The sequence below is a fragment of the Cydia amplana genome, chromosome 15 (assembly GCF_948474715.1).
Source record: "Cydia amplana chromosome 15, ilCydAmpl1.1, whole genome shotgun sequence".
NCBI classification, from domain to species: Eukaryota; Metazoa; Arthropoda; class Insecta; order Lepidoptera; family Tortricidae; genus Cydia; species Cydia amplana.
The window spans coordinates 1094275-1118888 of record NC_086083.1 but is presented as its reverse complement, the minus strand read 5'-3'; the positions used below and the strand labels follow the sequence as shown (position 1 = coordinate 1118888).

Genomic DNA, 24614 nt, shown 5'->3' with positions numbered 1-24614 from the left:
CGCGTGTCTGAACCAAACAAATTATGACTAACGAAAATGCGGACAAACAATACATTATGACTTAATTTTTTTTGGGAAACAATAGAGACCCGCTATCATCAGAATAGAATTGTGTAAATGCGTGTAGGCTCCTCATCGGAATCAGTCAGATTCATCATCAGAACATACATTTTTTACGGGAATTAAAGCCAAAATCTTATGTGATCTACACAGTGTTAAGTACTACAGACAAAGAAAGGAAAGCATACTGCTTAAAATATTTTAAATAAACAAGGACACGCAAAATCGTTAGTTTCAAAACAAAAGTTAAGTACAGATAAGTTGGTAATGTACACTGTGGTTACCTATGTTTATTTACCGTGTAGTTGGCAACGTACACGGTGGTTACCGTGGTTGAATGTAAGTACATCTTTACAAACTTGTCAACGGTAACTGTGGTGTACATTCCTATTTACCAGTGATTATCTTTATTATTATGCCTTATGCACACAAAATGATCAATTATTCATATACTTTACTATTTTCTTATAAAACACAAAACATAATAATCATAACTTGCATACAGAAAAGTTGTTAAAATTTAATCAAACTTATGTGAGGTACTGGCGAGCGTCGCCGCTTTGATCAGATTCTTTGATAGTGACGTTAATTTCAATTTTTTGTCATATCACATATTTTAGTACTATTCATAACATCATTATTAAGCAGTTTCTGATAATAAAAGCTTAGAAAATTCGATATATTTATGACAGGATTTTTTATTAACTAACGTACACGGTGATGCACAATGCCAATTTAAGGGTTAAACCAGATGGCTGCGACGTATTAAATAGTAAGACGTTGTAGGTATACATCGTCATCTTAGGTTAGGTTAGGACACACAACACAAGACTTATTGAGCTAACTGTATGGGACCAGTACGGATATGATGGTCGTTCTTGTCTACGTGACAGCGTGATAAAACGGTGTCCGTCACTTTCTTTCCCACGGTGTTAAACAGTGACAGTTATTTTATCACGTGGATAAAGATGGATAAAGCTATCCATAATAGGCTGGCTGGTCGATTTGTGTAAGATTGTTGCATAATACCATCTCTTTATTTATGCTGCTGCAGACTGTACCTACCTTTCCGCGGCGGTCAGCCAGTTAACTAGATAATTATAGTACAGGCTACAGTAATAATAACTATCTGAGGTTTGTAATAAGAGAAGTGCGGCGAATGGGATCATTCAAGAGCTAGCGGCTATCTAAATTATTATTGTAAAAACATTTTGACGGGTATATTTTTAAGGTTTTTTCGCAATGCCTATAAGAGTACTGCATGTAAGCTTTACAATTATTATTTAAATTTGTCTTATGACGTTCACAGAAATTACGCATAATCGGTAATAAACTTTTTGAACCATTCATATTGAGTCTGCATCATCCTGTATTCAAACCTGGAAGTGTTTGTTCCAAATAAGGTAGGTAGCGATTTTTTGTCAATCTTTCAAAACAAACAAAATTAAAGTCAAAACACGCATGCCACCCAGAGCAACAAAAAAAAAACTCAAGAAAAACTAACAAAACATATTTCAAAGTCCTAATTATGATATATGCTACAATAAATCGACAGACGACACCGGAATGTTTTTTTGTCTCTCTCTACCGCGGTTAATTAAAACGGGACATTAGCATAAACAAATAAAATAGCCCATTACGAATTCAATTTACAATCGTCGAAATCGGTTGGATTAGTCGCAGTAAATAATATCTTGGACATAACTCGGTATCGGGGCGGTGTGAGGTATGAGAGTGAGCGGAAAGCGATTATCAATACCATTTAAAAAAAATGCAAGGAAAAAAATTCCTTTTTACGGAAAATCCTAAAACGGATTTTTATGCTGTATTATGATTTATGAGGAAATACAAAAAAATCTAGATTTTTTAGCCACGCCATGCATGCTGCAGGTACCTTTGATGGCGCCAGCATAGAATTTACCTATCTCTAGTTTTAATCTATGCTATTTGACTTAGAGGGCTAGCCATCCACGCCATAAAAAAAAGGATCTGACATTATTTTTCAGATTGACGGGTAAAAACCTATGCTGCCGCAAGCGCTACCTGTAAAATACTTCGACCGGTCAACCCCATTTCTACATGAAAACTAGTTTTAGAATTTGGAATTTATAGCGCAAATGTTATCCAATGCTGTTTGTTATGGCGTGGTGGGGCGTGGGACATCTACTACATATATGATTATCTACTATACTGCTTCGCACAGGTTTATTATGTGCGAAGTGGGTTTTAAGTCGTTGTGCACTCAATGTACTCGCAAGATTATATACCTACGGCTACGTTCTGTGCTTATTTTACAAATGAGGCAATCCCTACATAAAATCATAAAGAAGACGATTATCTCATTTTACAAAAAATTAATACCAATTTTATATGAAAAAAACAGAGCCTTTGTTTGTGATTGGTTATTGGTTTGCGATTCGGATTAAATAAAATATTTGATGAATCCATTTCTGTAACAAAGAAATCAAGTAATACCAACCCGCTGTCGCTTGTGATTTAGGCCGGTAACTTACTTTAGTGTAGTTATGGGGTCAATTGGATTCATTTGCTATTTATCAAAAATAATAAACATATGTAACATTTTCAACCAAAAGGTACCATTTATCGGTTGTCGACAAGGTTGATTTCAGATTGAAGCTATATGGAAATACCGCCTTATTGACAACTGACAATAAGTAGGTACCCTTTTAGTTGAAAATGACACATAATAAAACTATTATCTCTAAGTTATGATCGCAATAGCGCTAAAACAAAGAAATGGTCTTCGTCGTTTTACGACATGAAGAAATGACTATAGTATATAGGTACATATTTATTTATATTTTTCTTTGTGTACTAGCTATCATTTGGTTTTAATATAGTCTGATATTAAATTGCACGTACAGTCGCCATCAGATATATCGGAGCGGCCAAGGTGTTCACAATATCTGAACACGCACTCTAACGCCCTGACAATAGAGGCGTACCTATTCAGATATTCGTGAGCGCCTTAACCGCTGTACCTATATAGGGTACCTACCTTACCTATAATTATTGAAAAAGTTAAACGACAATCTCATTTTATGACCGTACAGAAATTAATTAACAATCATAATAAAGTAGGTAAACTCGTAAACCGGAATAGCCCCGTTAATCCGGACTCGACAATTACAACCCATTAACAAAACCCACACGATAAAATATTCACTTTAACAAAAGTATAATGTTATAGCTATTAAACAAATATTATAAATTACGAAGACTATCGTATGACACAACTGGACTCGAAGGCGCGACGCCATTGTATGATTATTTATTAACTCTCGTGTATTCAAGAAGTAGTAAAATTGAAAATTATGATAGCCCTTTCCATACTAAACAAGCCTATCAACCATTTCCTTACCACTCAAAAATCAACCATAAACTTAAATGAATAAGATTCAAATTTAAATGGGGTAAAAGAGCCTTGTAGGATGGTGTAGTGTTGGGATGGATGCGTATCGATATGTATAGCGCGAGGCGGGTAACCGAATATGAGGCACTTAGGATTCGAACAATACGGCCCCGCGGCGAGGCGCCATGATAGGGCGGGCCGCAAGATTTGTCGATATGTTAGTTTTCGAGTTTATTGGAGTTTACTCCCTAAGGTTCGATTTTCATATCGCCACTATACTTACTCAACCTTGTATCTGCATCTGCAACACTCATTTGATGACAAAAACACCCGTATTCCGAATGAAAGAAAAGCGACATTTCCATCAAATGATTGTTGCCGATATGAGGTTGAGTAAGTATAGCGACGATATATAAACCCGGGTTTTAAAAATACGTTATGTTTCGTGCGCATATGTTATATTCCCACTGTACAGTCAAGTGTAGAAATATGGTTGCACTCATCATACTCAAAAAATAAATACATATTACCTATGTCCCATCGCTCTTAAGTATGTCAGCGAATTAAGAACTATGGGACATATTTTTGAGTAAGTTGTATACACCCATATTTTTACACTTGATTGTACCTAAAGCCTGACAAGTAATATATGATCACGCGACATGTCGCGGAATCTCACTGGAACTAATTTTTTCATATTATACTGAACTGTCACCCTATACATGAGAAACAGCGCCCTCTTGACAATGATCATAAGATAAGATAAAGATAAGATAAAAAATATTTTATTTCACGGAAAGGATACAACAGTGGTTACAACACGAGTTACTGGTAAGAGTTGTGCATAACTAAATTGACATGCCGAGATTCCAGGAGTTCCCGCACTAGGCTAGGCATGTATCGCGGGAGACCAGATGTACATTGTATGTCATGCAAGTTAACTTAAGAGGAGAAAGATACCTAATTCTAATTTTAACAAATGTGTAAACTATGTACGTCTATCTGTTATTACATTACTACTAATTTCTGTTTCTAGGTTCACCTTTAGTATCAGTTATAATATCTCAGTCTAATCATTTATTTTTATATCTATTAAAGTTTTGAGTTAAACAGTTTTGAGAGTAATACAATTTTAGTCTAGTTTAGTTAGTTTTACATTTATTCGAGAATTGTACTGTATGTAGATTATGCAGCACTTTTGAGTTACTACGTAGTTTGATTAAAAAACAAACTCAAAAAAATACTGAGATTTTTTTTAAATGAAAGAGCTTTTATCGCATTTCTCATAGGTTTCTATTAAATATTATTACTTATTACGTATGACCACCTGAATCTCACAGTGCGTTTATCGACAATGCCCCTCCCTAGCCCGGCGTGTGGGGCATCTCCGCTGTCCCGGACAAAGGCGTCCTGGACGGCGGGACAATGGCGTCCCGTCGCGGCCCGCGGGGCGCCTGTCCGGCCCGGACGGTTCAATCTGACCTACCTAACTGATGCTTCCTAGTACTTATTATACCCTGGTAATTGATATTACGTATGCTTTACTCTGTTTGTGTGTACCCTAAACATTTGTGCCGATATCCTTTATAACTTGTTAGAGACCCCGAGCCTTTTGTAGATGTAGTGATTTGAGTCTTTTTATTTTCAGACTATGTACTCTCATATTTTACCTAAAAATTCAAAATGCATTATGTTCATATTAGCTTAAAATCACTGAGTTCTGCTTAAAAAAACGTCCATATTAACGACTTAGCGACACCTACCGAAATTCACATGAACTAGCTCCTCCAAAGCTCAACAACTTCCGAAAACCACAACGAAACGCACCGACGCGCGACGTAACCAACAAAGTGAAACACCTTATTTCTACTAGATGGCGCTGAGCGATACGGTTTGGCCGAAGCAACTGCCAAAGCAGTTCAAATTTTACTTCAAGTTTTTACGTAAATCATTGAAAAAAGAATAATGATATGATATTATATCCACTTACCTCAGGGTCAATCTTCTTATACTCCGGATCGTCCTCGTCGACCTCGAAATACAGCTCCGTTGACGTCAAAGAAACGGTGCCCGGAGCGACCAACCCTGGAGCCACTAGTCTCGCCTTCGTACTTATGTTCACAGGGCCTGCGAAGAATGATCTCTGTTATGTCCATGTGGTCCTGGTTGTTTGTCACACAATGTTTGTTTATATTGCGAAATTAATAAGTTGGTGGTTTTATAGTGCTCCTTGGTTAGAATAACATATGTTACGTAGGTTTGTTTTTATTGTGTGACCACAGTCCTTTTCGTTGTATTTTTTTTTCAAAACGTTCTTTTCATTAAAGATTGGCAAATTCGTTTCGGTACCTTGTCACATGTCATGTGACATCTCAATAAAGCTTCCTAACTCTCTATACCTATAGGTACTTACTTATATTTATAACAAATAATAATAATTCAGCCTTTATACGTCCCACTGCTGGGCACAGGCCTCCTCCGTATTTATAACAATAAAAACACAATTTGTTATGTTCGCAAAATAAACAAACATTGCGTGACAATCCACCAGGGCACAATGAAAACCATGGAGCTCATAACAGATCTGATGGAAAAAAGAGAACGAATATGTCAATCTTTATTGAAAAGCAAATTTTGAAAACATTACAATGAAAGGACTGCAACTTACAATAAGAACAATCAAACATACATAATACATGACACCAATCGGGATGTCATTCTAAACCAAGGAGCAATGTTGGCCATGAAGCATTGATTTTTTTCTGAAATTGAAGCATAAGCAAACAATGCTAACAAAAACATAAAGGCCCTTCCATATTTATTTAAATAGTTTACTTATTAATAGCAACTATCTGAAGCGATCATTGGTGGACCGTATTTCTTTGCATTAAGGTTTACCAGTTGTCAGTTAACAGGGTCGTTGTATTTTCAAAGGTTCTGCCATGCAACAATCAATGGCCCCTTCTTGGAGATTCATCTTGGCACATTATTTACGAACCTTTTCGAAAAGCTTTGCGGTTTTTATGATTTCCTGGTTGATGTCACACGTCATTTGTTTATTTAGCGAATTTATTGACAAGTATGTTTACTAGCCAGGTGTTTTCAGTAAGTAAGTAAGTACCATTTGCTGTGTGAAAATATTGGTGACATGTTTTGTAGTTTGTAGCACACAATACAACGTTCAAAAGATTACGACCCTTTTGAAATGTATTTTCTATGACATTATCCACATTACACAGCGATAATTTTTAAACCTTATTGCTAATATATAAGGTTCACCGATGTTCAGGTAGTGTTGCTGTTGGCTAACTGTTAGCACCTAATATTCTGCAAAAGGTTCTAATTTGTAAAGATACAATGATTTATGAGCTGAGCCCCTTTGAGCTTCATAGATCTTATGATAGCCTGGTGAATGTCACACAGTTCGTGTTTATCTTGCGAAATATAAATTGTTTGTATATATTTGTCAAACAATGAAATCCTCCCCACTTTTGATCTATGTTCTAACTTTTTATGAATCGGCTGTAAAGCTTTCACCCACTTATAATAAATTAATAGACACTAGGACACAATAGGACAACAATAAATAAGATAAAAAGCCGATATCTTACCGGTAAGATCGGCATCGATTTCCCTGTCATCCACCAGGAGTTCAGCATCATCAAGGAGTTCAGCAGCCGCCGGCGTTGGTAGCTGTGCACCGCGTCCCGCGCCGCCCGCTGCGATACGAGCGTGGAGCTCCTCTGTTGCCTGAAAACACATTGTTTATTCAGAAGAACAGGTAAAGAAAGGGAAGTTTTAAGTTTTTGAGCATCGGTGGACCTTATACAGTTGCAATAAGGTTTAGGTACGAACTGCCAAATAATATAAATGTGAACGGATGCTACGATATTGCACATGAGTAGAGCATGCAACTGCGACAGGTGGGAATTTACTTTTGTAAATAAATGCAAGTATTAAATAGGCTTGTAAATAGGCAGGGTTTTTTTTTGGGTTTTTGAGACCGGGACTAGCTGTAAACCGAAAATGAACTGTATGTGTTAGCGCTAAGGTTTACTTACGGATTGAAAAAGTTGATATGACACTGTGGATGATGTATACGCCCTTTAAGGGCCAGTTGCACCAACCAGATTTGACAGACTGATCAACGTCAGCCGGCGCGCCCCGGCGCGATACTATGAAACTTTCCAAGCATAGAAATTTTGCGAACTCTTTAACGATACTAACAGTTTGGTGCAACCGACCCGAAATCCATCTAATGGGGATGAACTAACAGTGTTTACCTAGTTAACTCTACTCATTCTACTCGTACTACTCGTCACAACCACAACCCTTTCGAAATCACAAAAAACGCGGACAGCATGTGCATTTTGCGCAAACTTCGTGGGAAAAGAGTTAAATATGATCTACATTTGTACTAGGAATGCATAACTTGTCCGTAGTATAATATAAGGGCGCCAAGGCGGGGGCTAGCCTATTATAGCACTTTAAGGGTAGTGGCCTTATTTTTTGTCCTATTTTGAAGGATCAGGTAGGAACCGTTTTTTTTTCTTGCCGCGGGTTATAAGTCTATCGGATTAAACGTTGATTCCCATAAGTACCAAGGCACTATAACCTACTAGTAGTATAACATGATGCTTAATTGTATTGTATTGTTGCTTAACCAAATGACGGAAACCAGAAAAAAAGGAAAAAAAATATGCACAATGCGCAAGTTTAGCGCAAAGTACGCGTGGGAAAAATTTATAAGTTGATCCATACCATACGTACCAGGACAAAATAATGGCGTAGCAAGTATTAAAAGCTCTCATTTCCACATTAGCTATTTACGAAGTGCCCCGTCACTGACCATCCAGCCTCTAGACATAGCATAGTCGCGCTACCCCCTCTGCCACACATACGGTAGCGTTACTCCATCTTCGAGTCACGCCTACACCGCTTACTTCAGTCGGCGGACCGGGCTCGGTCTAGAAACTTCGGTAGCTCGAAGAAGTTTTTGCTATCAAAAATGCATTATTGTTGTGTCAAATTGTGTGGCAAGAACAGTAAAAACTCTGGTGTACAAAAAAATGGCATTTCATTTCACAGGTAAGCCGATTTTTTAGAGATTTGGATAAAAAATATTTTAATTTAAGCGTGTCATCAAATTTGACAGCGCTTGAAACTCGATGACGTCTTTTAAGAAAGTCTCTTTCTATCGCGCTGCATCCGTATACATCCTTTCTTGTCTTTTATTACGTGACATTCCTAAGCCCAAACTAGTGATGTCCATATCCATAGAATGTGATTGTTTACTATTGACAAGGTAATTCAATTCAAATCGCATAGGTATTTGCGAAAAATTCACTATAAAACAAATAAATAATATGAGAATTACACTTACGGTCCCAATTTTCCCTTGAACATAAACGATATTGTCAATTCAGCACTACATAGGTATAGGTGAACCAGGATCTATTGAGGGTGCGCCATGTTGCGGAATTTCACTGGAACTAATTTTTTCATACTACACTGAATTGTCACCCTATACATGAGAATAACAGCGCCCTCATGACAATTATCATATATTACTGGTCAGGCTATACTCGTATTACTTTTAGCGATTATAAAAACATTGCAAATTTAAATTAATCACAAGACCAATTTTATACAAAAACACACGGTTGCAATTTAAAATGCATTATTTTGATTCCATTTTTGTTGAGAATAGTGGGCGTCGGTTTAACTTTTTAATTTTTGCTTTTTTTCTGTGTACGACTGCCAACATGGCAATGATACTTGAACATTCGGCCAAATAATTTAAACTTCATTTAGTTAGATTGTGTTAAATAACATTTCATTTACATAATAACAAATAAATATTTGATTTAAACCATGTAATAACTCTTAATAGAATTATACAGGGTGTTTTTAATGGGTGGGTATAGTAGGATACCGCGAATACAGGGTGGATTTTCTTTTTGGCTCAGTGAGGGCAGCTACCAGATCCCGTACTGCTACGAGAAAACGGTCTTAAGAGACCTTCCCTCGATTTCAAATTAATGAAGATTGGCATTTACAGATTTTGGAAAAAACATACAGGATACGAGAAAAAGGTCATTTTTGACAAACTTTTTTTTTATGCCTATCGATCCCATTCCTATTGAGGATCAAAAGCTTGTATGGAAGCAAAAAAAAATTTCCGGCTAGAAAAGCCACAAATCGAGGAAAACTCTTCCCATAATATTTGGCCAATCAGTCCTGTCCTGTTACATTTAAGAACCATAATACTGTATGAAGACATTGCTGTACGAATGATGGGCGAGGTAGAAAATTGTGAATAAAATTTCACATTTTCTCCATAGTAAATGTATGGAAAAAGTTTTTATTAATTTGTGGCTTTTTAGTACATTACCGTAAGTCGACCCCTAGGAAACTATTGATACTGGATAGGAATGGAATCGATTGGCATACAAAAGTAGCATGTGAAAAATAAAAGTTTTCATTTTCATTCAAATATTATGGGAAAAGTTTTCCTCGATTTGTGGCTTTTCTAGCCGGAATTTTTTTTTGCTTCCATACAAGCTTTTGATCCTCAATAGGAATGGGATCTAATTTGAAATCGAGGGAAGGTCTCCTAAGACCGTTTTCTCGTAGCAGTACGGGATCTGGTAGCTGCCCTCACTGAGCCAAAAAGAAAATCCACCCTGTATATAAAGCCGCAACCCGACTGATTAATTGACATAATTGCTCTCCCAGAAGGGGGTTCCTGGGGTATTTGACTTTGATACGGTCGTATAGAGGGGGTGGTTTGGTGACTTCCAGAAAAATCCGACTTTTGGTCTACCGGATTATCCGACTTTTGGTCACTAAACGGTGACAGATACGTGGGAGATGCTCGACCAAATGTCATAGAGGGACGCTGACAGTTTCTGAAGCCGCCATTATTTTTTCAAAATGGCGGATTCAAAATGGCGATCATTTTTCAAAATGCTCCCAGCGCGCTAAAATTTTGGTCACGAAAACACGGGGTCACCTAGCTGTATTCCTATGGATTTTTTTTTAATAAAACCAATATGGCGGTAAAAATGGCCACTTATTTTTTATGAAAAGCTTCAAAGGTGAGAGATAGGTGGGGGTGCTCGACCAAATGCCATAGAGGGCCCGAGACAACACAAATTGCATTTAAAAAGTTTCAAAATGTACTAACTAACATAAGAACACCTTGTAATACCATGGTTGCAATAAATAATTATGATTATGATTATGATATGATTTTTGTTTTCAAGTTGGTCTGAGCGCGTTGAGATTTGGCATGCGGCGAGCTTGGGGGCCCAAGATTAGTATGTGAATTATTTTTTATTAACACTCAAAATGGCGGCGGACACGGGCAAAGGAAAATTTCCAAGTAGGTTAAGCGAACCCGAAGGGCGAATATCAGGCTGGGAGGCCGAAGGCTGACCCGCCGAAGGCCCGAAGCCTTCACCCCGACTTCCAAGCGTGCAACCCTCAGTAATTTAAAGCGAGGCCGAAGGGCGAGCTGCGTGAATGAAGTTCTTCCAAGCAGGGATGTTGCGAATATCCGCATCCGCATCTCGTCTCGTCTCGCGCTTCTCTAAATCCCATAAGACGCCTTTTTACCAATAGTTTATTTTTAAATTAATTATATAAAGCAGATACACCTGCTAACGAAACCACAACGTTATGGGTTAATGTTTTCGAACGAACGAATCAACATAGCATTCAAAACATGCTTGCATATTATTACTGTTATTACATTATTGACCGTGATTGACAATGTTATTATTCAACGTGTCACATCACTAGCGCCCGGCAGATATTTCTGTCTGACGCCCACGTGTGTTTGAACGGACCAATCACGGCACGGGACTCGCTCACCTCGTCCCCCGCACCCCTGTATTTTTGGCAGCATCGGTTTCATGAAAGAATTGGCCTAAGTTGAGTCTAGAGGCTGGATGGTCAGTGTGCCCCGTTAAGCCATTATATGGCGTGGTCAAATGCACCGTGAGTTTTTCATACCTACTGTTTGACAATAAATCATCTTTTGCCAAAAAAACTAGCAGCCCTATATATCAAGGCAGAAGGTAAAGTGGCGTAGTTAGGTTAGGTTACCTAGTATGAGGGAAACCAAAAAAATAATTCTATGTTCACTAAGTTTTTTGCGTGGGAAAATGGGTTAAATATGGCCCATGTAACTACCAAAGGTTAACACACACTACTACACTTGGTTAACTTGTATGTAAAGATACGTTTTAGTTAAGTCCGTTTATTTTAAGTATGTTTTAGTGAGAGCGTTCAAGGAAGTAAGTGTTCATCTCAATAATATATGTACCTAACAATGTAAGCTATTATCCTGTCGCATACTTCTGTTGTTTCTCCAATAAATAAAATAAAATTAAATAAAGCAGCATAAACCATCTGAAGATGCCATCTTCGCGGATTCGACACACCTCCTTCTGCCTTATGTTCTTTTAAAGGTATGCTTTTTGTCCTCACATATCACGGCTACACATATCCCCGTTTTTCTCCCAAAAGGGTCGTTGTAAGGGATGTTGGTACTAAGATAACATAACCTACTAATAAGAGCAACATGCTTGCCTTTTAATAGATATGACAACAAATCAGCAGTAAGTAAACATCCCGAATAAAATAAAATAAATCACCTATTGCAATGTTATTACGAGTTGTTCTGTAGATTCTGTTGTCTTCTGTCGATCAGAGAAAGGGTTAATCGCTGATCCATTTTGTTACCAAGGAACCATAACTTTCCTATAGTATAGCATCATTGCACGTCGTGAGCGTGCAAAGCACAGGTAAATGTCTGCGTATCTTTATCCTCACAGATCAGGTACCTACCCTACTCTTTCGTAACCTCCAATAAAAGATTCCGACGAATTGGCCAATTTACTAGGTAGGTATTCAATTCTGCTGTTGTGCGATTTTTATTATTATAATGACAGATAGGTAGGTCGGATAAATTGCAACAATTTGACAGTCATTTTAGTATATGTACCTACTCGTAGTTGAACGTACGCCTACGTCTACTCGTGAATCTATTCGTATCAATAAGACTAGTTAAGCTCTCTGTCTTCACAGGTTAAGATAAAAATTATCCGTATTCCTCCGAAAAGGTTTTTACTGAATCATATCATCTTTAGCTTACTGGTAATATGGCGTCGCTCGGCAGCGGCGCAGCGAGCAACCGCCATAAGGTAGGAATGTCTTTTTAACCGACTTCAATTTCATAGAACGAGGAGGTTCTGAATTCAGTTGTGGCTAATTTTTATAAGTCTACCCAATGATTTATAACTCAAGATAGGTTATAGGCGTTCCAAAATTGAAGCGCTTACCTTGTGAGAAATTGGACAAGTTGCCTTTAGACGCGGCTGGACAAGCGACAAATGTGCACGTGCTAACGAGCTCCCGCACACCGAAAGAGAAAAAGACGACCTTATGTTTAACAACGAGTGTGACAAAGATGGATGGAATGAAAAAATTAACCAAAAATAACAGATTTGTTCGTAGGCACAGAAATAAATATGGAAGTATTTTTTGTGCTCCTCAAGTATGAGTATAACCTATCTATGGTTATATAATATCATTGAGTCTACCTCGTAGTAGTCAAGATTTTGCTCTCACAAACCATGTAACCAGCTTCTATGACCTATAACAGTACTAGGAGATTATAACCCACCTGCAGTATGGCGTCGCTCGGCGGCGGCGCGGCGGGCGAGCGCGACAAGGCGGCGGCGGCGTGCCGCTGCCCGCGCGGGTCGGGGACCAACCGTCTTCTGCGCCGAGCGTCGTCCTCCCACGAGTCTAGTTTCCAAAACTGAGTTGTGCTTCTGAAAAAAGAGACAAGGCAAATAAGGCACTAACGACGACATACTCGGTCTCATACTATAGTTCGTTTTTTTAGCATTAGAAAGAACTTGAAAGAAGGTAAGCGATCTTGACATGTCTTTTAATTGAAAAACGCTTTCTAAAAATCAGTAACTATTACTTATGAAAGCAGAAGAATATAAATGATCGTATTAGATTCATTAATTGTTACATATTTGCCGTAACTTATTTTTAAAATGTGTTTTTCAATTAAACATCAAGATCGTTTACCTTATTTCTAATGCTAAAAAAACGAACTATACATGAGTTATCGATGTCATGTTAATAACATGAATACTTTTGATTAATGTTAAAGAATGACTGTTTGTCTGTCAATAAATTTAAAAAGCGGCCAAGTGCGAGTCGGACTCGCCCATGAAGGGTTCCGTATTTAGGCGATTTATGACGTATAAAAAAAAACTACTTACTAGATCTCGTTCAAACCAATTTTCGGTGGAAGTTTACATGGTAATGTACATCATATATTTTTTTTAGTATTATCATTCTCTTATTTTAGAAGTTACAGGGGGGGGGACACACATTTTACCACTTTGGAAGTGTCTCTCGCGCAAACTATTCAGTTTAGAAAAAAATGATATTAGAAACCTCAATATCATTTTTGAAGACCTATCCATAGATACCCCACACGTATGGGTTTGATGAAAAAAAAATTTTTGAGTTTCAGTTCGAAGTATGGGGAACCCCAAAAATTTATTGTTTTTTTTCTATTTTTGTGTGAAAATCTTAATGCGGTTCACAGAATACATCTACTTACCAAGTTTCAACAGTATAGTTCTTATAGTTTCGGAGAAAAGTGGCTGTGACATACGGACGGACAGACGGACAGACGGACAGACAGACAGACATGACGAATCTATAAGGGTTCCGTTTTTTGCCATTTGGCTACGGAACCCTAAAAACCATACCCTCCTCCAATCTATCGTTTTGGTCTGCATTTATCGCAGTGGTATGGTTTTGTTATTGACCACCCCCATCTCATTAGCCCAGTTAGCGTTTTTATTTGCATCTATCGCAGCGATATGTTTTTTAGGGTTCCGTAACCAAAGGATACATACCCAGCCGCGGCACTGCCGGCGCCGGGCGAATGGCGTAACTTGTCGAGTAGTCGCGCGGCGGCGGCGTGGTCGCGGCGGCGCGCGGCGGCGATGAGACGTTCGCAGGTTCGCTCCTCGTCGGCGCGCTCGCTGCTCGTGCGAGCACATATGGACTGGAAATGCAAATAATTGTTACACCTATTTAACAAAACAGTTTCCCTTATTTTATGGCTTTCGTCAGCATTTCACTTCAGTCACTTTCTGACAGAAAATGTACGAGGTACTACAAAAATTACACAAACCAAGAAATTTCCTTTGATTTCTCTAGAATTTCATCATCAGATCCTGACCTGATAATAATGGGAGCATCTGCTCAAGTATCCCTTTCCAAGAGAGAATTTTTCAAATCGGTCCAGTCGTCTTCGAGAAATCGGTAAACCTACATGAATAAAAACAAAGATCCCGATAAATTGCGAACCTGCTCCATCGAAATCTTGCAGTTACATCACTCACCTCAAAATCAGCATGCTTCAAGACATCATCAGCTCTCATCCTGTTCAATATAAACTCCGCCTCATTCGCGACCCTCACGATGTGATCCCTCATAGCGTGAGACAATAATCTTCCTTCATTAATTAATTCTATGAAGGCTAAGCCAGCGTGCTTTTGGAGGGAGTTCTGCCATTCTTGAGAGCAGAGGAGCATGACCAGTTCGACGACTGATGTGCTGGATTTGAAGGTTTGGAGACCTGAAATTGAGAGGAAGAAATTTCAGATAAAAGCAAAAGTAGCGAAATATTAGTTCTTATCAGACTAACACAAAGCAAATACATAATTTAAAAATATTAGAACTGCTTTCTTACAAAAGTAAGCATTAAAGAAATCGTAAAGACAAAAGTCACCATAATAAAACACACTGTTTGTCTTAAGTTGTTTCGACCATAAATATTAGCACCTAATCACCAGGATAGCAGAAATACCAAAGACCCATACATAAAACTTTACCGACTGGTTCCAACCAGAATCTTCATAAAAACAAGTCCAGTAAGATCCGAGTAGGAGCCAGAAAGAGCCCACTGCGGTCTTCAGTTTGATGTGATTACTGATCAAAATAGCAGAAGCACAAAAGAGCCACCATGCTTACACCTTACCTATACCCTCCCCGTGGTTTCCAACCAGCGTCTTCGATAGGAAAGGGGTCAAGTCCAACACAATTTCCCGCAGAGCACAGAAGAAGCCTATTTTTATTTGAACAAGATAGCAGAAGTACTAAAGAGCTACCATGCTTACAACTTAAGCAGCAGCTCCTGGTCGTGGCTTCCAACCAAGGCACAAAGTCCAATATAATTTCCCGCAGTAGGGCACAGAAGCAGACCAAGTTAGCAGAAGCACTAAAGAGCTACCATGCTTACAACTTATACCTTTACCCTCCATAAGCAGCTCCTGTCCATGACTTCCAACTAGTGTCTTCGATAGGAAAGGCGCAAAGTCCAACATAATTTCCCGCAGTAGGGGACAGACGGGTCCTAATGCGGTTTCTAATTTGTGTGTTAGAGACGCTTCCCGCGATACGCCGTCCGCAGACATTGTGGCGTTCATGGCATTCAGGCCAGCTAATGTCTCGTTATCCTGGAAATGTTGGGAATATTTAAAAACGCTTTGCCCCTAGTATTCTAAAGCAATTTCAGGGAATTTACTTGAATGAATAATAAATAAGTGAGAAATCTATAATTATGAGCTCATATTATTGTCCCACTGCTGGGCAAATGCCTCTATTTTTCCACGTGTCCCTACCCTCAGAATTCTTCTACCAGTCTCTTTCAAAGGCATCAAGCTCGTCCCGCCATCTCTGTCAAGGTTTACCGTTACGCCTCACAATTTGTGGGACTCAGAAATGTATATATGTACATATCTGGTAATAAAAGTGTGAAGACAACTGATATTAAGCGAATGCGCTCTATATCAAATCAGTATTTGAGAAAAAAATTGGTAAAGTGATTGGAAACTTTCATGCTGTTGGCTATTTCAAAATAAAGAACGTACCGGATGTAGATGCCTTTGCGCCACCTGCAGACTCCTGTTCTGATGCCGCTGCAAATGATGGTGCTCGTTGTTGCGCGCGTGAAGGGATTTCTCAATGTCTATAATCAATAAATACATCTTAAAATCATAAACGTAGGAACGCAATAAATGTTGAGAAGACGAATCTCGTGTTTCATCTTAGCGTTTATCTTGACCTCGACCTCAGCTTTTACTTCTAAGCCAATAGTTGAATAGGTCCCCTTAAATTCGCCTAGTACAAAAATACCTGCCGACCAAGTACTAAAGCAGTCTTGGTGACATTGGATGTGGATGCGTGACTTGCAGAAAATATTATTGACAACTTTATTATTGACAGAACTATATTTTAAATACCGTAACACGATTCATTGATTTCAAAACCCAAAAAAAGAAAAGAGTCACACCCATTGGCAACCAGCATTCCGTGGTTTCATTTCATATTGGCGGAGTAATAAAATGTACCACAAAATACCAGGCATGCAAAGCTCTTGGGAGTAGTACTTAAGTACACAATGGGCTATTTGAAAAGCGAAGAAAGAAAGTTACGCTACACAAATATTTGGAGACATATACAATAGAAATACAATAGCAGACAATAACAGAAATCAATAAAAGCTACCACGAGGTACCAAGTATACAGAAATAGTTAAGAGTCTCTTAGATATCTCATCGCCTGATTGGTTGATTTTAGGCACACAAAAGAATTATTTGGCGATTATAACCGCGTCCTGTTTGGAGCTATTGAGACAATGGCGGAGAGTATTAAAAGATAACACAAAGAACCATCTTAAGGATACAGAAGTAAGTGAGTCTTACGGGCTTATTCAGAAAATCTAACTTTTAGCCTGATTGGTTGATTTTAGTACAAAAGTAAAAATAAGATACAGAAATATTTGGCGCGCTCTTTGAAACTATTCAGACAATGATAGAGGCACCACAAACTACCAGGTATGTAGAATCATGTGGGAGCACAATACCTTCATGTATATTGCCCTCGTGGTCTCTCGTCCTGCCAGTAATGGTGGCGGGACCTCTCTCCCCATCTTCGTTGAGGTTCACGTCTGTCCACGATTCATCGTTGCTGACCTAAGAAATAAAGAAAAACGTTATATACTCAAACACACCGTAGAAAAAGGCACGAATTTCAAACTTTCTATGGGAAGTCAACTTTTCGCGCCTACATTTTTTAAATTTGCCGCCTTTTCTACTGACAAAGTTGGTGTGACAGAGTATATGATAAATGTTTGACAACCGAAAAATAGACATAAATGTAAGTAAACAATGCAGGTGTGACAAATTATCGCGTGACGGTAGACTAGAAAAACATAAATTGGTAAGAAAAGTCCATAAATAAAGGAAAACGAACCTACCGGAAAATATGACATTATTGACCTTGAAATAAGAGTAAACGACCAGGACGGAAGAATAGCACAAGAGGACGCTACCTACCATTTAAAATTATTGTATAATTACATAGCGCAATGGTTACACCAATGCTGCTGTGCGAGATTTAACTATTAGATAGTTATCTGGTGGATAGTTATCTGATGGTGGACTAGGACGATAGAAATAAGCAAGAAATGAAATAAGAATTAATACTTCAAAAAAAAGACCCCGCCCCCTAACTCTGCCATAAAAAAATGGTTCACTCGAGAACAAAAGAAAACAAAGGATGAAAAAGTTTGCTAAGCATACAATAGAATAGATGGGCGGGAAAGAGATAAGGAATATTAAATAAAAAGCTATTCCTTCCTTAAACATTAAATATGTCCTTGATATAAACTGAAACTTTTGAGAAAAGGAGAAACGAATACGGTCATTACATCATTATTGAAAGACCATGAAATAGAAGCAAATGGAGAGGATTCAAGAACAATTGAACAATTGAATTAATAAAAAAAAACCGTACATCGTAAGACGATCGACTACGATTTTCACACGTTGAAAATCTTACTAGGATGATATAGAGTAGGAAGAAAAATATGATGGTTCGAATACAAAACCAACTCTGGAACAAAATGATCCTGGTATAAAATATAATAGTAAAAAAAAGGATTACTGATATGCACAACTGTAGGTAACCTTTGGGATGGGTACCTTTCGAATACAATAATAGAAATTACAATGCTTCCAAATTCAAAGATTTTGTAGGAGGGATAAAAGAATGGTCGCCTTTATGGCCTTGAAATTGAAGCATATGACCAGGGTCCAAGAATTGTAGAAGAGGATGCAGTATAATGGAGTCCTAGACGGAGTCCTAGTGAACTAGATTTTGTCCGTGGTAGAATATTCCAACCAGTAGGACCGATTGAAAAAAAAAACCTGGAGAACTAGTAAATAAATACTCACCGGATGTTTGTTATCGTCCAAAGCGATCTCACTGGAAGACTCAGGGTCGTTGTTTGTGGTCTCCGTCGAGTTGAGGTGGAAAGATCCGGCGTCCTCGATAGAGTCCACGCTCTGTCGACAGGGGACATCATCATATTAAGGTAATCTAAAACTTGTTCAAACAACTCGTTTTTTTGAGAAAAAAAAATCAATGTCTCGACTTCAACTTATTAACATTCGAATCAATTGATATCGAAATATCGAATTGAATGTTCTGATGTAAACACCATCTAATGGACTTTAAAAATACCTTCGGTATGCCAATTGGTTTATATTAGGGTTTAGGGTTAGGGTATTCTGTCGCAACCTCGATACATTTTTTCCGACTTTTAACTAGCTGTTCATCAAATGAAACATCAGACAAATACTTCGAGTTTGTAATAGGTAGCCAGGATTACGAATTAATACTTACTCAGGTTACTTCATAATATCATTTCCTGGCTTAAGTAGGCTTAGGTAGTACTGTTAATATAATGTACATTATATTAATGTTAGCACACATCTAATTGAGGTAAGGTTTCACTCTTGAAACATAAGGGTGGGAAGTACGATAGATTCTAGACTAGATAGATTTCTAGAGGTGAAAAAACAAGACCATGCAGACAGATAGGTGAAAAAGCAAGCAAAGCACACATGAAAACAAGTCATATAAATTTCATTGTACATATTTCAGGTAGGAAATATTTACTTACATTTATCCACACAATATTAAAAATGTCTAAATCTCTCAGTACTTAAATATTGATCTAATGTTCTTGAGCAATGACAATAGGTTTATGTACTTATTTGACATTTAAATGGGTAAATTATCGATAGTTGACGCTATATAAAACACTAAATACTCTCATGTGTATATAACTAGCTTGTGTATAGTTTGAATACATATGTAGTGCTGGTGCGGTGTGCGGTATTTACTTACAGGTGCGGTATTTACTTACTGGTACCTATTTGTATAATTGTCGCAATGTATTACAAAGGTAAGTATATCTTAAAGATATATGAATAATATATTATTGTAAGTATTTGTAAGCTTTAGCGATAACCTTTTTCTGTGTTGAAACGAAGTTATGTGATACAATTTTATACATAATGTGACAAGCTTGTGTTTTGTTATTTGTGTTTTTTGTATTTACCTACTGGATATTGCAAGCCTGGTTTTTTTGTGTAAGTAATAGTTATTGATTGAATATAATGCATTACTCTTTATTTAGGTATGTTTTTGCAATATGTATTGACCAAAATGTTTATAAAACTACCGGGCTTGCAAGACCAACCAGGAGGTTTGCACTAAAGTTCCATAATAATGTGTACAAACCAAATTGACCACTGACACCGTTATCCCGGATAAAGTTTTGGACCTTGCAGTTGGAGGCTTACAACAGGACAATAACATTCATTTAGTATAAGGAATTATCAACCTAAACACCAAGAAGTTAGAGACCATTTCAGAATGAGAGTAAAATAGGTCAGTAGCTAAAGTAGGATCTTGAGTATAACAGTAAATGTTATGTTGAATGTTAATATAAAAGCAATAAGGTTCATATACCTATAGCCTGCCGGGTATGACAAACAGGCGAGAGTAAACGATGTCGTTTAGTTATACGAGGCAGGCAATCTAAATTCCAGTGAAAATTTTAATAACTCTCGCATGTTTCGCGATGAAATATTAAACATTTCAAAGTTGATTAGATTATGGTCATACTTGATCCTACTCTAGTAAGCTAAAGAACTGTAACCATAGAAGATCCAGGGAACCGTCAAAGGAGACTCAAATTCTAATAGGGAACAACCATCGCCGATTCCTCTAAGTCCAACTAACCTTAATCTTAGGTTGCTTCACCCGAAGGCTGGACTTAAATAGGGGTTCTTCTTTGTCAGAATTTGGAGACTGCGAGGCCCCAGGCGTGGCAGGGGCCTGCAAGCTCGAGGCCGAAGTCTCTGAGGCCGGCTTCTCTCCGTGTGGTTTGACTTCGTCCGTGCTTGTCTCAATTTTCGCAACTCCGTCTGACTCTTCCGTCTCCTTTTTATTTTATTGCAACAGCAAAACAAAACGAATTTAAGAAGCGTTTTCATGAGCGACACCAAACAAGATTCCAGCAAAGAAATTGCCAAAAACAACACGGATGGGTACAAAAATTGTCGTATGGATTCTTAGTAGGACGCTGCATGCATCGAGCTACTTAGTAATCCTACGACTAGGCTATCATGACTAACATGCTACATTACTTTATAACTATCCTTGACATACCTATGGAATCCAGGAGTACATGCTAAGGGTACACTTACTAGGTAGTTTCAATTCAATGTACTAACTAGAAAATTTACGAATTTTAAAGCATCTATAAACCTACGAGAGAAAATGTGCGATGACATGATAAAATTTAGAAATCTACCTCTCAATATGATCTTTCATTTGAAACCTAAGTCACGAATAATCAAACGAAAGGCGACCTTACCTTCATAGACGGAGAGTCCAACTCGTTCATCGTAGAGTTGTTCTCGTCGACAACTATCATGGCGTATTCGACGTCATCACCGTTGTGTTCTGCGGAAGAGGTGACCATCAGTACCAGGACATCATAAGTGGAAAGGCACAACACTGATAAAGCTTGCTTAAAGAAAGCGGATAGGTCGGAGATACCTACTCGGAGCTATGCCTTACTGGGTAAACTATCTTACTAAATATCTGGGACATAAGCCGGTACAAACACAAATATGCGTCACATAATATTTTGAACTTCCCTAAGACCTTGTTTGAAAACTGAGGGTTTTGTATAGATTTGTGTTTCTACCCGTCTAAAAACTTTTCCGATTTTTTAGGGAATTCTGTGCACTCTAACGTAAGTGTTACTGTGTGTGCGTGTGGTGTTGTGTTTTGATATTGTGTACAGAATTCCGTTCTACATTAAGGTTAAGATTATTTAAATAATGGAAGTATTAAACGCATGCATTAGGGACTAATTTCATGATTTCAAATTTTCTACTTCTACACTACCTACATGATGAGGCAACTCAAGAAAAATAAACTTAACTCAAAGCAGTGCCATAGCGGTGCTTATCTTAAAGACACTGTTTTATATTGTAGTGTATTTTCTGATTTTTTTAGTACAATTGTAAGTGAAAATAAAGTAGGTAGGGTCAGTTGTCGAACATTGAAACAATCGTACACAGTGAAACTTTGCGATATCTCGGAAACTAGGTGTTATCAGCTAGTGCCGTCTGTCAAGCAAGGGCATGCTCAAGGACCCCCAGCACCTCCCTAATACGCGAGCGCGCCTCGGAGAAGGAGCACGTTGCTACGAGCGTTATCGTAAATTCGTGTGACAAAAGTAATATTTTTCATTTGTTTCGCAATTTTTTACCAAGATATAGAGTCTAGTTTGGCGTTATTTAATTTTTTGTTGTGTTTTATGTGTATTAAAGTTACTTTGGAGCTAAATATTTTTAAATTTCTTTCACTCTTTGGTGCAGTTTTTTTTAATTGTTTCAAAAAACACCCCCTAGTCTCACAATGAAACATATTTATGTAGTAAACAATGAAACATGATGTTCACTGAACACCAGTATTAGTACACAATAAAACAAACTCATTCTTTTTTTAATTAATTAAAGACTATGTGCGAAATTTGTGAAACTAAAATACCATGAAAATTGATAATAATTTGTCTATCACATGACAAAATATAAGATACTTAACTTTAGAAATGGCTGAGATAGGATAGTTTATATGTTGAATGTTTCATTGATGGCAAGGTTAAGGTCACATGTCTAACATTGAAACAGTCGTTTATAAACACTATGTTGCAAGAAAGTGTATGATATCAAGCATGGAGATGCTTAAAACCCGCGTCCACCTAGTTGGCAATCATGCTCCGTGGACATAAAAGGCGCCTTTCTCGCAGCATGCCGTAAGTGCCGACCAGATTTTCGATTCACAATGAAACTTAGGTGTGCGTACAATGAAACAAGTCTTTCGCTTTTAGATATTTCAGCAATCTTATAACGATTCCATATTTTGGAAACCTTTTAAATAACAAATTTCAGCCTACCACTATTTTCTCCTTTCCTTTCTCGTTAATTGATTGAAAGGATGTATGTATTAATGTAACTTATTTATTACAACGTTTCAATGTTTATTAAGGATGTTTCATGGTAGACTATATATATTACATCTGTTTCACTGTAAAAATTAGAGTGTTTCATTGAAAATATCCACAAGTACACAATGAAACAAAACTCATTTTTCAAAAAAAGCTTTATAATACAGAAACTGTTAAAAATAAGTAGAAACCAAGAACGCCATATGATAACCAAATAAATTGTTTATCTTCATACGAAATATCACACTCATAACTTTAAAAACACCAGAGATAGGAAGGCTTAAACTTTTAGTGTTTCATTGATCAACAACTAACCCTAAGTAAATACAGTAAACAAAATAAAACAATGTTCCCGAACATCGACCACAAAAAAATACCACAATTAACAATTTTGGGTATGTTACATTTTTTCGTCGCAGTGACATACAACGAAAAAATTGGGAAACTGTATGGGAGTTGTATAAATAGGTGAAGTTGTTTCATTGTCGGTTAACCTGTACAACTCTTGACTATTTTATATATTTACTCTTGATCTCCAAAGTGCGAAATGTATAGTAAATGCCATATTGTCTGTATCGCTCAGCTAACGGTTTTGGATCTCGATAAATCTCCCCGTTATTGAGCGAAACTTGTCAAGAATTCTTCGACTTAAATAACGTGCGCGTGACCAGTTTTTGAGTCTCACCAATTTTTGTATTGTAGGTATATTATATTACCGAAAATTTGTTTTACATTTCTCAGATATCGTAGATGTTTTGATATTCTGGAATTTACATCTATCAGACATTTTCGGATTCAACGTGAACGGGAAACGAGCATTTGCGTCTGCAGTGCCGCGCCTATAGCGCGTTACCTGCGTGCGGGCGGTAGCTACCGATGCGTGCGTGCGCGTGACAGTCGAGCTTGCAGTGCGCGTGCGCGGGACGGTGGGCGGGGTGCGCACCGGGCAGGAACTGCGGGTACACGTGGTGCGACCATTGAGGAAACAGCGGGCGGGAGCCTGCCGAGCCCCCACGGAAACCCACGAACGCGCACGCGATGGTACCAGGAGGTTAGGAGTATGGGGGATGTATTGATAGTGCGTCAGAGTGTAAGTAAGGATTTTGAGATTTATTTAGGATGTGCGAGGGGAGGGGAGATACGTAAGGGGAAGGATGTTGCCAAGGTGAAAAGGATTTTGAAGAGTATGTACGTAAGTCATTATTTGGATGATAAAATCACATGAACGTTGATTGTAGTGCGTCAAGTGTTTGAGTTTGAAGAGAATGCGTGTGCGCAAGTTTGGAATGATGATGATATTAGGTAAATGCGCACGTGAGTGTACCAGGAGATAAGAAGTACGGAGATAGATTAAAAGGTTTAGTGCATTGTGTGCAGGGTGCAGGTAAGGAAGGAAGATTTTTAAGATGAGATAATTAGGTGATAGTCATTAAAAATGAATTTTGTGACGCATTATGACGTCGAAACGGACCAGGGGATGAGAAAAGGTGAAGAAGTTATTTAAAGGGCATTAAAAAAAAGGTGCCGCCCAACCCAAACAAGAAATGTTCACAAAAGATGTAGATAGAAAAAAGGAGGCGCGAATGAAAGAGAAAAAAAGGGGACGAAAGGTGTGATTTATGGGTATGATACACGGGAGAAGGACCAGGATGTTAGAAAAGAAAAGAAGTAAAGGGATAAAAAGTGTAAAGATCG

The 24614-nt window shown here is 37.9% G+C and overlaps 1 protein-coding gene across 1 annotated transcript in view; it reads right to left on the bottom strand.

Moving 5' to 3' along the window:
* Nucleotides 1–24614, bottom strand: part of LOC134654758 (neurobeachin-like) — a 336665-nt gene that overhangs the window by 185432 nt on the left and 126619 nt on the right. Inside the window, exons 25-37 of the mRNA XM_063510228.1 lie at nucleotides 23773–23970; nucleotides 21276–21364; nucleotides 20639–20839; nucleotides 20135–20191; nucleotides 18781–18891; nucleotides 17409–17517; nucleotides 16414–16511; nucleotides 15792–15999; nucleotides 14884–15119; nucleotides 14392–14543; nucleotides 13128–13278; nucleotides 7045–7183; nucleotides 5424–5560 (exon numbers count right to left, since the gene is read on the bottom strand). Coding sequence (XP_063366298.1) covers nucleotides 5424–5560; nucleotides 7045–7183; nucleotides 13128–13278; nucleotides 14392–14543; nucleotides 14884–15119; nucleotides 15792–15999; nucleotides 16414–16511; nucleotides 17409–17517; nucleotides 18781–18891; nucleotides 20135–20191; nucleotides 20639–20839; nucleotides 21276–21364; nucleotides 23773–23970 — 1886 coding nt within the window. The remainder of the gene's footprint in view (nucleotides 1–5423; nucleotides 5561–7044; nucleotides 7184–13127; nucleotides 13279–14391; nucleotides 14544–14883; nucleotides 15120–15791; nucleotides 16000–16413; nucleotides 16512–17408; nucleotides 17518–18780; nucleotides 18892–20134; nucleotides 20192–20638; nucleotides 20840–21275; nucleotides 21365–23772; nucleotides 23971–24614) is intronic.